General features: G+C 42.9%; 1 protein-coding gene across 10 annotated transcripts in view; it reads left to right on the top strand.

Moving 5' to 3' along the window:
* The window catches only part of slc2a9l2 (solute carrier family 2 member 9, like 2), a 294,396-nt gene that overhangs the window by 171,748 nt on the left and 110,459 nt on the right, over positions 1 to 12,189 (top strand). For all 10 annotated transcript variants that reach the window (XM_052008890.1, XM_052008908.1, XM_052008881.1 and 7 more), the window contains 2 exons: positions 5,347 to 5,534; positions 11,784 to 11,894. In XM_052008890.1, coding sequence (XP_051864850.1) covers positions 5,347 to 5,534; positions 11,784 to 11,894 — 299 coding nt within the window. The remainder of the gene's footprint in view (positions 1 to 5,346; positions 5,535 to 11,783; positions 11,895 to 12,189) is intronic.

Here is a 12,189-nt window from a genome sequence, read left to right on the forward strand (position 1 = left end):
TCTTTACTGACTGGTACAGAACTGATAGGCTGAATGGTCTCCTGTGTCATGTTTTCTATGTTTCTATGAAGTGAAGAGAGTGACAAAGTAATCTCTACTTGCCTGTATAAGTGCATCTCCAACAAAACAAAATCACCATGCAGGACAAATAACCTTGTTTGGCACCCCATCCAGCACCCAACACATCCATTTCCTCCTCCACCACTGCAGAGTGGCTTCATAATACACAAGATAAGATATCTTTATTAGTCACATGTACATTGAAACACACAGTGAAATGCATCTATTTTTGCATAGAGTGTTCTGGGGCAGCCCTCAAGTGTCACCACGCTTCCAGCGCCAACATAACATGTCCACAACTTCCTAATCCATATGTCTTTGGAATGTGGGAGGAAACCAGAGCACCCAGAGAAAACCCACGCAGATACAGGGAGAACTAGAAACTCATTACAGACAGCAGCCGGAATTGAACCCAGGTCACTGGTGCTGTAATAGCGTTACGCGAACTGCTACACTACCATGCCTGCCTGTATACCGTTCACAAAATTCACTGCAATGATATGCCTAGGCTTCGCCAACATTACTTCCCAAATTTGTGACCTCTAAAAGCTAAAAAGGATAAGGGCAGTTGGCAAGTGGGAGCTCTAGTACCTGCAGGTTCAACTCCAAGTCCTACACCATTCTGATTTGGAAATATATTGCCATTCCTTCACTGTCACTGGGTCTAAATCTTTGGGCTCCCTACTCAGCTCTGTGGAGTACCTTCACCAGAAGGAATGCAGTAATTCAGTGAAGGCGAGTAAGCATAGGTCTTGCCAGTGATGTCCACATCCAGAGAAATAAACAAACAAACTTGTTTCATCTGCACAGACTAGATTTCTGACAACTCTCCTAAAATCCAACCTCGTAGTAGCCTTTTCATTCAAATCTTGGACAATCCAGACAATCAACTATCATCTCATCACATGAGGCTATGACATCAAATCCCTGGTGTGATTTTCCCATGCTTGCGAAAACCATGCGCGTGTGTGTTACTCCCATTACCATTTTCCCACACTTGTCTTTTCTAACTAAATCCTTGCCTGCCAGACTGTGTTCAGAGTCCTTGCTTTTGAGACCCTTAATCTGTTTCCTCACTCACAACAATGGCATACTTGCCTTTATCAGCCAGGGCATTAAGTATAAACACTGGGAAGTTGTGTTGCAGTTGTACAAAACTTTGATTAGACCACATTTGGAGAATTGTGTGTATTTCTGGTCACTGCATTACAGAAAGCATGTGGAGGCTTTGGAGAGGGTGCAAAAGAAGTTCACCAGGATGTTACCTGGATTAGAGAGTATTAGCTATATGGAGAAGTTGGACAAATTAGATGAACTACACATAAATTGTAGTCTGACATAATGATGTGGGGCAACAAAGTGGATAAACGTAAATGTACAGGTGCTACAACTCTCCCTCATGGTTGCAGGTGAGTTCAAATCAAACTCCAGTTTCTCTATCTCCACATTACCTTTCACTGTCTGCTACCGTTAAGTGCCATACTTCATTGTAACCTTTCTTCTGCCCTTTCCAGTGTTAACCAGTCTGTAGATGCTTAGCATCATAGATGGTATATGTCCGTTTTAGTGAGAGAAAGGAAGGCTGTTCCTTCACATTAATCACTAGTTCATCTTTCCCACCTGGTTTGGATGGAAGTTAATTCTAGAGTTTGACAATGAGACCCAATGGTTATTTTAACAACTAATAGCTTCTGAATCTTTCCATTTCCCCACCCCTGATGGGCCCAGGCTCAACACTCAAATATCATAAATGAAATGAGAGCATTTTCAGGCATTAGAGGCTCCTGGGAAGGATTTCAAGAGTGGAAGTGGGAAAACTGGTGTATCTTGGGAGACACAAGAGACTGCAGATGCTGGAATCTGGAGCACAAATAATCTGCTAAAGGAACTCAACGGGTCAAGGAGCATCTGTGGCAGGAAAGGAATTGTCGATGTTTTGGGTTGAAACTCTACATCAGGACAGTATCTGGGCAGGATCAGGGTGTAATGTTGTTGGACCAGGTCTGCCATATGGAATTGCTGCCTGTAAACTCCCCATACCCCATTACCTGGCACAGATGCAGATGACCAGTTTGTGAGTCCAAAGCCCAGGAGCCCACAGTGTACATCTTTATTGAACAGGTTCTCCATTTGATTGATTGGCTTAGGTTTCTGTTGGGTGGAGTGTGTTGTTGAGGTTGTTACTAATGTGGTACAGTTTGGTTTGGAGGGTGAGCTTGGCCTGGGTAGACAGAGGGAGATCAGGAGCTGAGAAGGAGAATCAGGGAGTGATTCAGAGGGAAAGTCAGTGAGCGATCGAATGGAATAAATAGGCATGTGGTTGGCAAAAGTCCAAAAATTGTGTGTTGAAAGTCACACGCGCACAACGAACTAGGCACACACAATCAAGGAAAAACAATATGATACCCACCCCCCCTTGACTCAGTGCAGGCACGGCTCTATGCTACTAGGAACACTAACTAAAACGCCCCCAACCCTTAAACAGTGCACACCTCACCAATGATTTCTCCAGCGCCGTTCCACAGTACTCGGCCTGGAGTGAAGCAGAGTGATCCCTTGAAGCTGGCAAAGAGAGAGAGCTGAGCATGTGTGGCGCCCTTTATGGTGCTGGAGGGCTGGGGGTCCAGCCCAGGTAATTTACAAAGGCCAATGATTCGGTGCCAGCAAGGACTAATTGAATACAAAGGCCAATAGCCCAAGGCCAAGTACAAAGGTGCTTAAAGGGACCAATGGTCAGGTGTGCGTTGATGGGCGGGGCGGGGCCAAACGTAGATTGGCTGTGGTGTGTCTTCCGACCAGGTAGTGGGCAGTGCTGTCACACAGTTCTGTCACGTGACAGCCATGACCCTCCATAATACAGCCATACTCCTTCTTTGCCACCCTGTCCATTGTTAGAGAACTAGGGACTTGCACCCCAAGATCCATGTATACATGGAACTAGCTGCCAGAGGGAGTTGTTGAGGCAGGTACATTAGGTACACTTAAGAAGTAAGTGGACAAGTATATGGATGACAAGAGTTTAGAGCGATATGGGCCAAGTGCTGGGAAATGAGATTAACTTGAATGTACATCTTGGTCAGCATGGACAAGTATGGGTTGAAGGGCCTTTTTCTTCAACTCTATGACTCTATGACATCATGCTCCTACAGATTCTGCCATTTACCCTATACTTTCCTCTTGTAGTTGACGTCCCAAAGTGCAACACCTCATACTTGTCTGTGCCGTTTCTCCACCCAACTTCCCAACTGATCTATATCCTGCTGTATCCTTTGACAACCTTCCTCACTATCCACAAGTCCGTTAATTTCCATGTCATCTGCAGACTTACTAATCAGCCCACCTGCATTTTTGTCCAAATTGTAATATATCATAAGCATCAGAGGTCCCGGCAATGATCCCTGAGGAACACCACTGGTCACAGACCTCCAGTCAGAACAACAACCCTTCACCAATGCTCTCTGTCTTCTTTGGCTAAGCCAATTTTGAATCCATTCTACCAAGTCTCCATGGATCCCATAAACCTTAATCTTCTGAATCAGCTTACCATGGGGAACCTTGTTGAATGCCTTATTAAAATCCACATAGACAGCATCCACTGCCCTACCCTCATAAATCTTTTTCGTCATCTCAAAAAAACTCAATCAAGTTTGTAAGACATGACCTCCCCTGCACAAAGCCATGCTGACTATCCCTTATAAGCCCAAGCATTTCTACATACAATGATGAAATCTAGGAGGTCTTGTTCCCCAGAGTCCAGGGACAGGCCTGTGCAGAGCAAACCTTTCCAGGACATCTCAAACGTTTAGTGGTTAATTTTGGTAGGATTTGAATATATTTATAACGTAGTCATATGGCATGGAAACAGGCCATTTGGGCCACCACATGCACGGTGACCAATGGGAACCCGTCCATATTAATCTCATCTTCCAGCACTTGGCCTGTAGCCTTCAATGCCTAAGTGATTCAGCTGACTTGTTTACTCATCTCTTAACACTGTTAGCAACCCTGCTTCTATCACTATCTCCAGCAGTGCATTCCAGATACTCGCCACTCTCTGGGTGAAAAAAGTCCCCTTCAGATCCCCTCTAAACCTCTTACCCTTTACTCCAAATCGCTGTCCTCTACTTTTATTCAACTCTGATAAGGGGAAGAGTTTCCTGCAGTCCACCTTCTCTATACCCTTCATAATTTTATATACCTCAATCACATCCCCTCTCAACCTCCTCCACTGCAGGGAAATTAGATCTAGCCTCTGCAGTCTCTTAAAATTGAACTGGTCCATCCCAGGCAGCATCCTAGTGAATCTTTTCTGCACCCTCTTCAGCGCTATCTACATGATGTAACTATGATATAGTTACACTTTCATCTGAAACAGAAATTCCAGCGGTGGCCAAAATTAATGGGGAAAAATAAACTGGGCAAGGTGACAGGTCTGAGTGATTGAATTGGGCTCCAGGAGTTACCCACCCATAACTGATAATGTTTTGATTCACAGCCTGTCATACTTCTCCATATTTGACAGAGTGTGATGTTTTAGGAATACATGAAAACTGGTGACTGCCAATCAGTTGGAATGGATTGTAAATCAAAATATTGTTATTCCAGTGAAGCTGCTTATCTATGTTTAAGATTGTTATGTTGTTGGAATAGAGGAAGAGCATCTTTAGTTAAGGCTTTGATGAGTTCATCTGCTTAATTACTGGCATGGAAACCTTTAGAAAAACAGTAATGGCCTGCTAATCTGTGAGTCTATTAATAGCATGATTTATTACATAGAATACAATAGTTGGTACAGAAAATGTATTATGATGTGATCAAAATAAACCTATTGAGGCATTTTCAATGGGTACAGTAGTATATCCAATAGAAGGTGAGATATACTGTGGCTTTTGTTGATGAGGACATAAATATAATCCATAGTATCCACAGGTAAGAGGAGTCGTCCGTTTGTCACCAAAAGTAAAATTGCATGATTTCAATTTACTGAGATAGCTCCCTTCATAGCAAAACGCTATTACAGCGCCAGCGACCTGGGTTCAATTCCCACCATTGTCTGTAAGGAGTTTGTACATTCTCCCTGTGTCTGCGTGGATTTCCTCTGGGTGCTCCAGTTTCCTCCCACGTTTCAACGACGTACGGGTTAGGAAGTTGTGGGCATGCTATGTTGGTGCCGGAAGCATGGCAACACTTGCAGGCTGCCCCCAGAACACTCTACACTGTATGTTTTGATGTACATGTGACTAATAAAGATATCTTATTTTATAACTAATTCCATCTTTCCTGTAGCATTTCAAGTCTTTCATGGGAAAGAAGATGTCACTGAGGAACTGGAGGAAGTCCTGGCAGAGAAAAAAGTCCAGAGCCAAATCCAGTTGGTTTCAGTCTTGGAGTTACTTCAAAAGAAGTCTGCACGATGGCAAGTCATCACAGTTGTTGTCATCATGGCCTGCTACCAACTTTGTGGGTTGAATGCTGTAAGTGTAAAGCACATTTTATTGTTAGCGTGTAACCTGCTCTTATTGTGACTGTACTGTAAGAAGCAAGAAGCACACAGCAGATCACTGGGATAGCACTGTAAACATACCAGAAGAGCAGAAGAGCTTCAGATGGCCAGTCTATGTGTTGAAAAGCTTGACCCAGCTGTAACCAGTGAGGTCACTGTATATAGCTTATGTAGGCCTGGGTTGTGGAGGGTATATAATCAAGCAGAATCCATGCACTACAGTCCAATCGAACAATGCAAAAGTGCATGGAAGAAATTTCCATTGGCTCCACAGATTGCTAGTGAGGTGACTATCCCCCACAGTTCATAGTGAATGCTTACCAAACATGCTCCTGATTTGGTTGGTGCCATCCTAATAGGGCATATGACTAGGTAGCTGGGTGCCTGCTTATTTCAACAACACCTTGTTTAAATAGGTAAATCTGGGTTCTTTGGTGCACATTAACTCACAAATTCCAAAATGGAAAGTGTCTAAGTTGAGCTCGGTTTTACAGCAGAATCAAAAACCTTAGCCTAGAAACTAGACTGGGCCAATTTTGGATATTGCTGTGTTTATCACCGGTACTAAATTGAATCCCCCTCAGAAATTTTGAAATTAGTGGAAAAGACCAAGCATCTGTCTGCTTTGCACTCAGAAAGAAGTGCTAAAATGTGTAGTTCTCAGTGGGACCAGGTGCAACTGAACGCAGCTGCAGGTACTTTGCTGTGCAGTAATCATAAAAGGTTGACACTCCTTAAAGTTGTATACCTTGTAGCAACCAGACAGCAGCAACATAATTATGGCCATCATTGAGGGGAGAAAGGTGACGGGGAGAGGGAGAGAGTTGCCAGTTTTACTGAAAGGGACTTTCGCATCCTGGTCCATGAAATATATGGCAGGAGGAACTCCTGTGTGCTGTCAGGGAGGAGATGCACCCAGCTCATCATTCTAAAAAATCAGGCAAGAGATGAGCTGAGCTGTCTCATCGTTTGCAGACTTACTGATCAGATGTTTTCATAGACAAATATGTAGGTGGTCTGCTTAGCAACTTTGCAGACAACCCAAAAATTGGTGGAGTTGCAGATAGTAAGGAAGGTTATCGAAGGATACAGCAGGATATAGATCAGTTGGAAATATGGGTGGAGATGTGGCAGATGGAGCCTAATCTGGACAAATAAGGTGTTTCACTTGAGGAGGTCAAATGTAGACTTAAAGTAGACTGTAAATGTCAGGACCCTTAGCATTGATGTACAGAGGGATTTTGGGATGCAGGTCCATAGCTTCCTGAAAGTGGCAACACAGGTAGATAGGGTGGTCAAGAAGGCATATGGTATACTTGCCTTTATCAGTTGGGGCAATGAGTATAACAGTTGGGGAGTCATGTTGCAGCTGTATAAAATTTTGGCTTGACCACCTTCTGAGTATTGTGTGCACTTCTGGTCGCCACATTACAGGAAGGATGGAGGCTTTGGAGAGGATGCAAATGATGTTCACCTGGATGTTGCCTGGATTAGAGAGTATTAGCTAAAAGGAAAGGTTGGACACATTGGATTGTTTTCTCTGGCGCATCAGAGGCTGAGGGGAGACCTGATAGAATTATATAAAATTATGAGAGGCGTAGAGTTTTTCCCCCCAAGGTGGAAAGGTTAAATACATAGGTTTAAGGTAAGAGGGGAAAGGTTTAAAGGAGATCTGTGAAGCAAGTATTGTTTTACACAGGGAGTGGTAGGTGTCTGGAATGCGTTGCCGGGGAGGTGATAGAGGCAGATACGACAGCAGTGTGTTTTAGGCCGACACAAGAACTTGTAGAGAATACCATATGCAGGCAGACGGGATTAGTTTAGATTGGCATCGTGCTTGGCGCTGAAATGGTGGGCTAAGGGGCCTGTCCCATACTGCTCCATTTTGTTATGTGTCTGTTCACAAGTGGGAATCACTGGCCAATGGAGGAACGTGAAAACAAATTTAAACATCTCACAAGGTATGTCAAAGTGACTACATGCCATTAAAAATACTGTTCTGTGATAAAAGCACATTTATCCAAACATCTTGTCCAAGCAGTCACACAGTGGTACACTTACACTCACTAGTACAGACACTCTCACAAAAACACACTGGTATTCACACAAACTGTTACTTCATCTACATCCAGCACCCACTCCACCCTCATCTCCCATTGGTATTTTAGTCCTTACACCATGACACATGGATGATACCTTCAAAGGTAGTATTATTAAAACTTAATTTCTTCCATTTATGCTAAGACAGTAAGGAATAGGAGGAGCACAGCTAATGGGAGAGGGGTCCTCGAGAGTTTAGCCCTTTACCACACTGGAGGAGATCACCCACACCACAGAGACCTAAACCATATCATGGCCGGGTGAACTCACTAAAAATGTTTCATTGTGATTACTGTATGCGCTCTGGACCTACTGCCAACATCCAAGTTACAATCAGTGCTACTACGCCACCATAATGGTGCTTTGGGCACAGCATACTATTGCAACTATCTTGTTTTGCCTTAGCTGGGTATCGGACGAGGCTACCTGTTTCCCCCTCCAGAACACTGTCAGTTGGATCAGGAGGGAGAGTTGCAAGATTGGTGGGAGGGGAGACAAAGTGGATGCACAGTACATCATTGCACCTGCCACCTCACAGAATCACCTCAGAGACTGGCACTGCTAGGAATAAACTAGTAAGGTTAGAGGGATGACTGCGTGTCACCAGGCACTAGTGGGCTGCAGTTTGAAAGGAAAGGAAGGCCCATGCATCCATACCGCTGAAGAGAACAAATGAGGACCCTGGTTGTGATGTTGTCAGGAAAGCAGATATACAATGCCTGGCCACTGACTGAATGCAAGAGATGACAAGTTGCATGGATGAATCCATCTGCAATCTCTTGCAGGAGCTTGGATGGAGCTAGGACATCATGGTCTCTGCTTTGGAGGCCATTTGCACAACATTGCAAGGGCTCAGCCACATTCCCATGACACAGTGCCTGCTGGAGCAAGTGACAGCTGCTGTATGGGAACAGATTGGGGCCACACAAAGGCTTTTTATTTCACCCTGCATCAGCTAGAACTCTGGTTTAGGTCTCTAACAGAACATTGATGTAGCACCGGGGAGGCAGCTTGTTGTCTTTATTGAGCAGTGAGTTCTTATTTACACAGAAGGAGGCCGTTCAGCCTATGCTGACTCCCAAGGGAACAATCTCATTAGTCCCATTTCTACTCTCCTTGTTCCTTGTATCCCTGAAACTTATTCTCTCTTGTACACACCAGCAGTTCCTCTTTTAGATTCTTTTTGCCGTTAACTGAGACTAAAGGGTAACTTACAGTTGTCATTTAATCTACCAGCACACCTTTCGAGTTGTGGGATGAAACTGGAACACTTGGAGAATAACCTGCACATTCAGGAAGTAGAGACCTTTCTCTTTGATTTGTGTTCCTATTGGAAACACTTTCAGGAGTTTATGGCATTCTCCACTGTGCTCCTGATTCTTGAGTTGCTGTGGATGGAGATTGCATTGGTATGAGGAGCCAGAGAAGCAGAAGGTAGTCCTTGTCCTTCAGTATCTATCCTTTTAGGCAGTGCCAGCTGTTGAAAATGTCCAGCAGTGTGAGTTCACTCAGGATAAAGAGGCCATGTGTGCTTCCTGGAAATATGGCACTCATGATGAAGAACTTCTCGTGCTGCACAACAACCTGCATATTCAGGGAGGGGAACCATACAATCCTAGTGTAGAACGTTGAGCTTTGATTTACATCAGTATGCAAGTAAGTGTTTTGTGAATAGTGACACAATTAGGTGTGCACCCTGATGCAAGGGAAAGACTAGGAATGATAATGTGGATTATGTCTGGAAGTGCCCAGTCCAGTTTCACAAATGGTGCATTTTCACCCAGAAATGATTGTTAGAACAGTCTTCTTTAGGTAAAATTGATCTTGAATTGCATAGCACTTAAAAAAGGTCTGAATTAGAACCATAGAACAATACAGCACAATACAGGCCCTTCGGCCCACCATGTTGTGCTGACCAAACCACACCTAAGACTATCTAACCCCTTCCTCCCACATATTCCTCTATCTTAAATTCCTCCATATGCTTATCTAACAATCTCTTGAACTTGACCAACATATCAGCCTCCACCACCACCCCAGGCAGTGCATTCCAAGCACCAACCACTCTCTGGGTGAAAAATCTCCCTCTGACATCACCCTTGAACTTCCCACCCAGTACCTTAAAGCCATGTCCTCTTGTTTTGAGCATTGGTGCCCTGGGAAAGAGGCGCTGGCTGTCCACTCTATCTATTCCTCTTAATATTTTGTATACCTCTATCATGTTTCCCCTCCTCCTCCTCCTCTCCAATGAGTAAAGGCCTATCTCCTTTAGTCTCTCCTCATACTCCATACTCTCTAATCTAGGCAGCACCCCTATCACTACTGCCTTCCTCTTCTCCTCCCTTCCCTTCTGAGCAGCAGGACTGGTCCCAGTGCCAGAGACCTGGCTACTGCTGCTTGATCCCTGCAAGTCATCCCCCTCAACAGCCTCCAAATTCCAAATTCCAGCCACATAGAGAGAAATGCAAGCTGAGGGCTAGAATTGGCCTGTGGGTGCCTGATTTAATTGTGTTAATTAACCATCCCTCCTCTTCATGGTGGGTCATTCAGCCACTCCACTATCACTGGTGGAACATAATCCACAGGCACACTCTCAGATTCCAGGTATTTCACTTTTCCCAACCATTGATCCTCTCCCAACCATCCATGGTCATTTGCTATCAAGACCCAATTAGTGCACAATGAGGCAGGGAGCTTCTGGTCCATGTAGTTCACATTGAACAGAAATGCATGGCATAAGGGCTGTGGCCACATCTGACTCACCAGATATTTCTTTCTGCCTTCCAAGGAGCCTCCAACATGGTAGCAGGAGTGGGAGAAAAAGGTGATTAAACTGTTCTACATTGGTAATCTGGTTTATCTTAGTTAAACTTCAGCAACAACCCAAAACACACTTGGTAGTTATCAACTCTTCTTTCAACATTGGAATTGGAGAAATGTATGATGAAGAAAAATTTGCAAGGCTACAAGGCTTGAAATCAATGAGTTGCTTGGTAGTGATCTGGTGCAGACATGATGGCCTCCTTCTGTGTTATAATCATTCTACGATTCCAAATAGAATTGTTGGAATATATTAAGAAAATTTACCAGCAGTAAAAAAAATGCTGGGATCACTCAACATATCCGTCAGATTTTGTGAAGAGGAAAATTTAGTTAGCCTTTCAGGTTGATAACCTTTGGTCAGAGAATCATCAACCTGAAACCCTAACTTTGTTTTTCTCTTCACAGATGTTTCCTGACTTGAAGTTTATTTCTAGGGATTTTTGTCATTTTATTTCAGATTTCGAACAGTATAGCAAATATTGTTATAGCCTGTAGGTTGACAGGACCAGGGCATGTGGGAAGACTATAGAGAACATCAAGGAATTATGCTCAGTGAGTTCAGACTTTTTCAGTAGCTTGATTTCTGTTTCAAGAAATTTACTGCTATACTTGAAACACATTCTTCTTCATATAAATTCATTTACAAAGAGAAGCAATTGTTATTTTCCATTGGTATTTATCTTATTCCACATGAGCTGGAACTTTCCCCCAGTTTATTATCACAAATGTACAGAACAAAGAAATTTCCATGAGATTAGTTAGTTGTACTCAAATCAAGAGCTAGCTGATTATTTAGTCAAGAATAAACACAAATAAATGGGTAAAGGGGTTTTAAATGCAAGTAAAAATGTCAACTTAATGAATAAACTTTGCAAAGTAGCATTTATTTGTAAAACAGTAATATTTTAAATTCCAGGCTAAGATAATGTTAGGGTAAAAACAAGTATTGAGTTTCCAGGATTGGGAAAGAGATTAAAAAAACACCTTCAAACAAATTATGGAAAACACATAAAAATGCTAGTTATAGTTTACAAAATTCACGTAAGGAAACCAATCTGAAAATAAACTAGGCTGCTAGTAAACGTTATAATTGTGTCTTCATATACATATCTAAGCATTGGTATGTATGTTGCAATTAAAACATGTTGTCAATCTGGTCCTTTCCACAAAAAAAGTTGTGCACTGAGGAGTTAATGCCATTTCCTTTATCTCCACTGGAGGCACCACATGTTCTCTGAGAGTTCATAGATTGTTGTCTTACATCTAATGTGTTTATTTGTGCTTTAATCATTTGTAGATTTGGTTTTACACAAACAGCATCTTTAAAGAGGCAGGCATAAGCAAGGATCGCATCCCATACATCACTCTGAGCACCGGTGGCATTGAGATTGTGGCTTCAGTTATTTCAGTGAGTAGAATTTAAATCTATAGAGCTTTGCCCCAATCAGTCACGATGAAGTGGCTCTTTGTAAAACATTGCAGAGTATTTGTGACTGTTTTATAGTATATGTGGTAGTTTTATGAGCCTGTGACTCAATGACACCAAAAGTGAATTTTAAAACTTAGATCTGTTTCGATCACCTGCCAAAAGCCATGCAGATATGATAAAGGAAAAGGACCTTTTTTTAATGTTTTGTTGTGCTGTTGCCACCTCCAAAATCTTATTACATTTCCTTTATCTGACATTTTGCAGGCAAATTTTC

Source organism: Pristis pectinata, chromosome 2 (genome assembly GCF_009764475.1).
Source record: "Pristis pectinata isolate sPriPec2 chromosome 2, sPriPec2.1.pri, whole genome shotgun sequence".
Lineage (NCBI taxonomy): Eukaryota > Metazoa > Chordata > Chondrichthyes > Rhinopristiformes > Pristidae > Pristis > Pristis pectinata.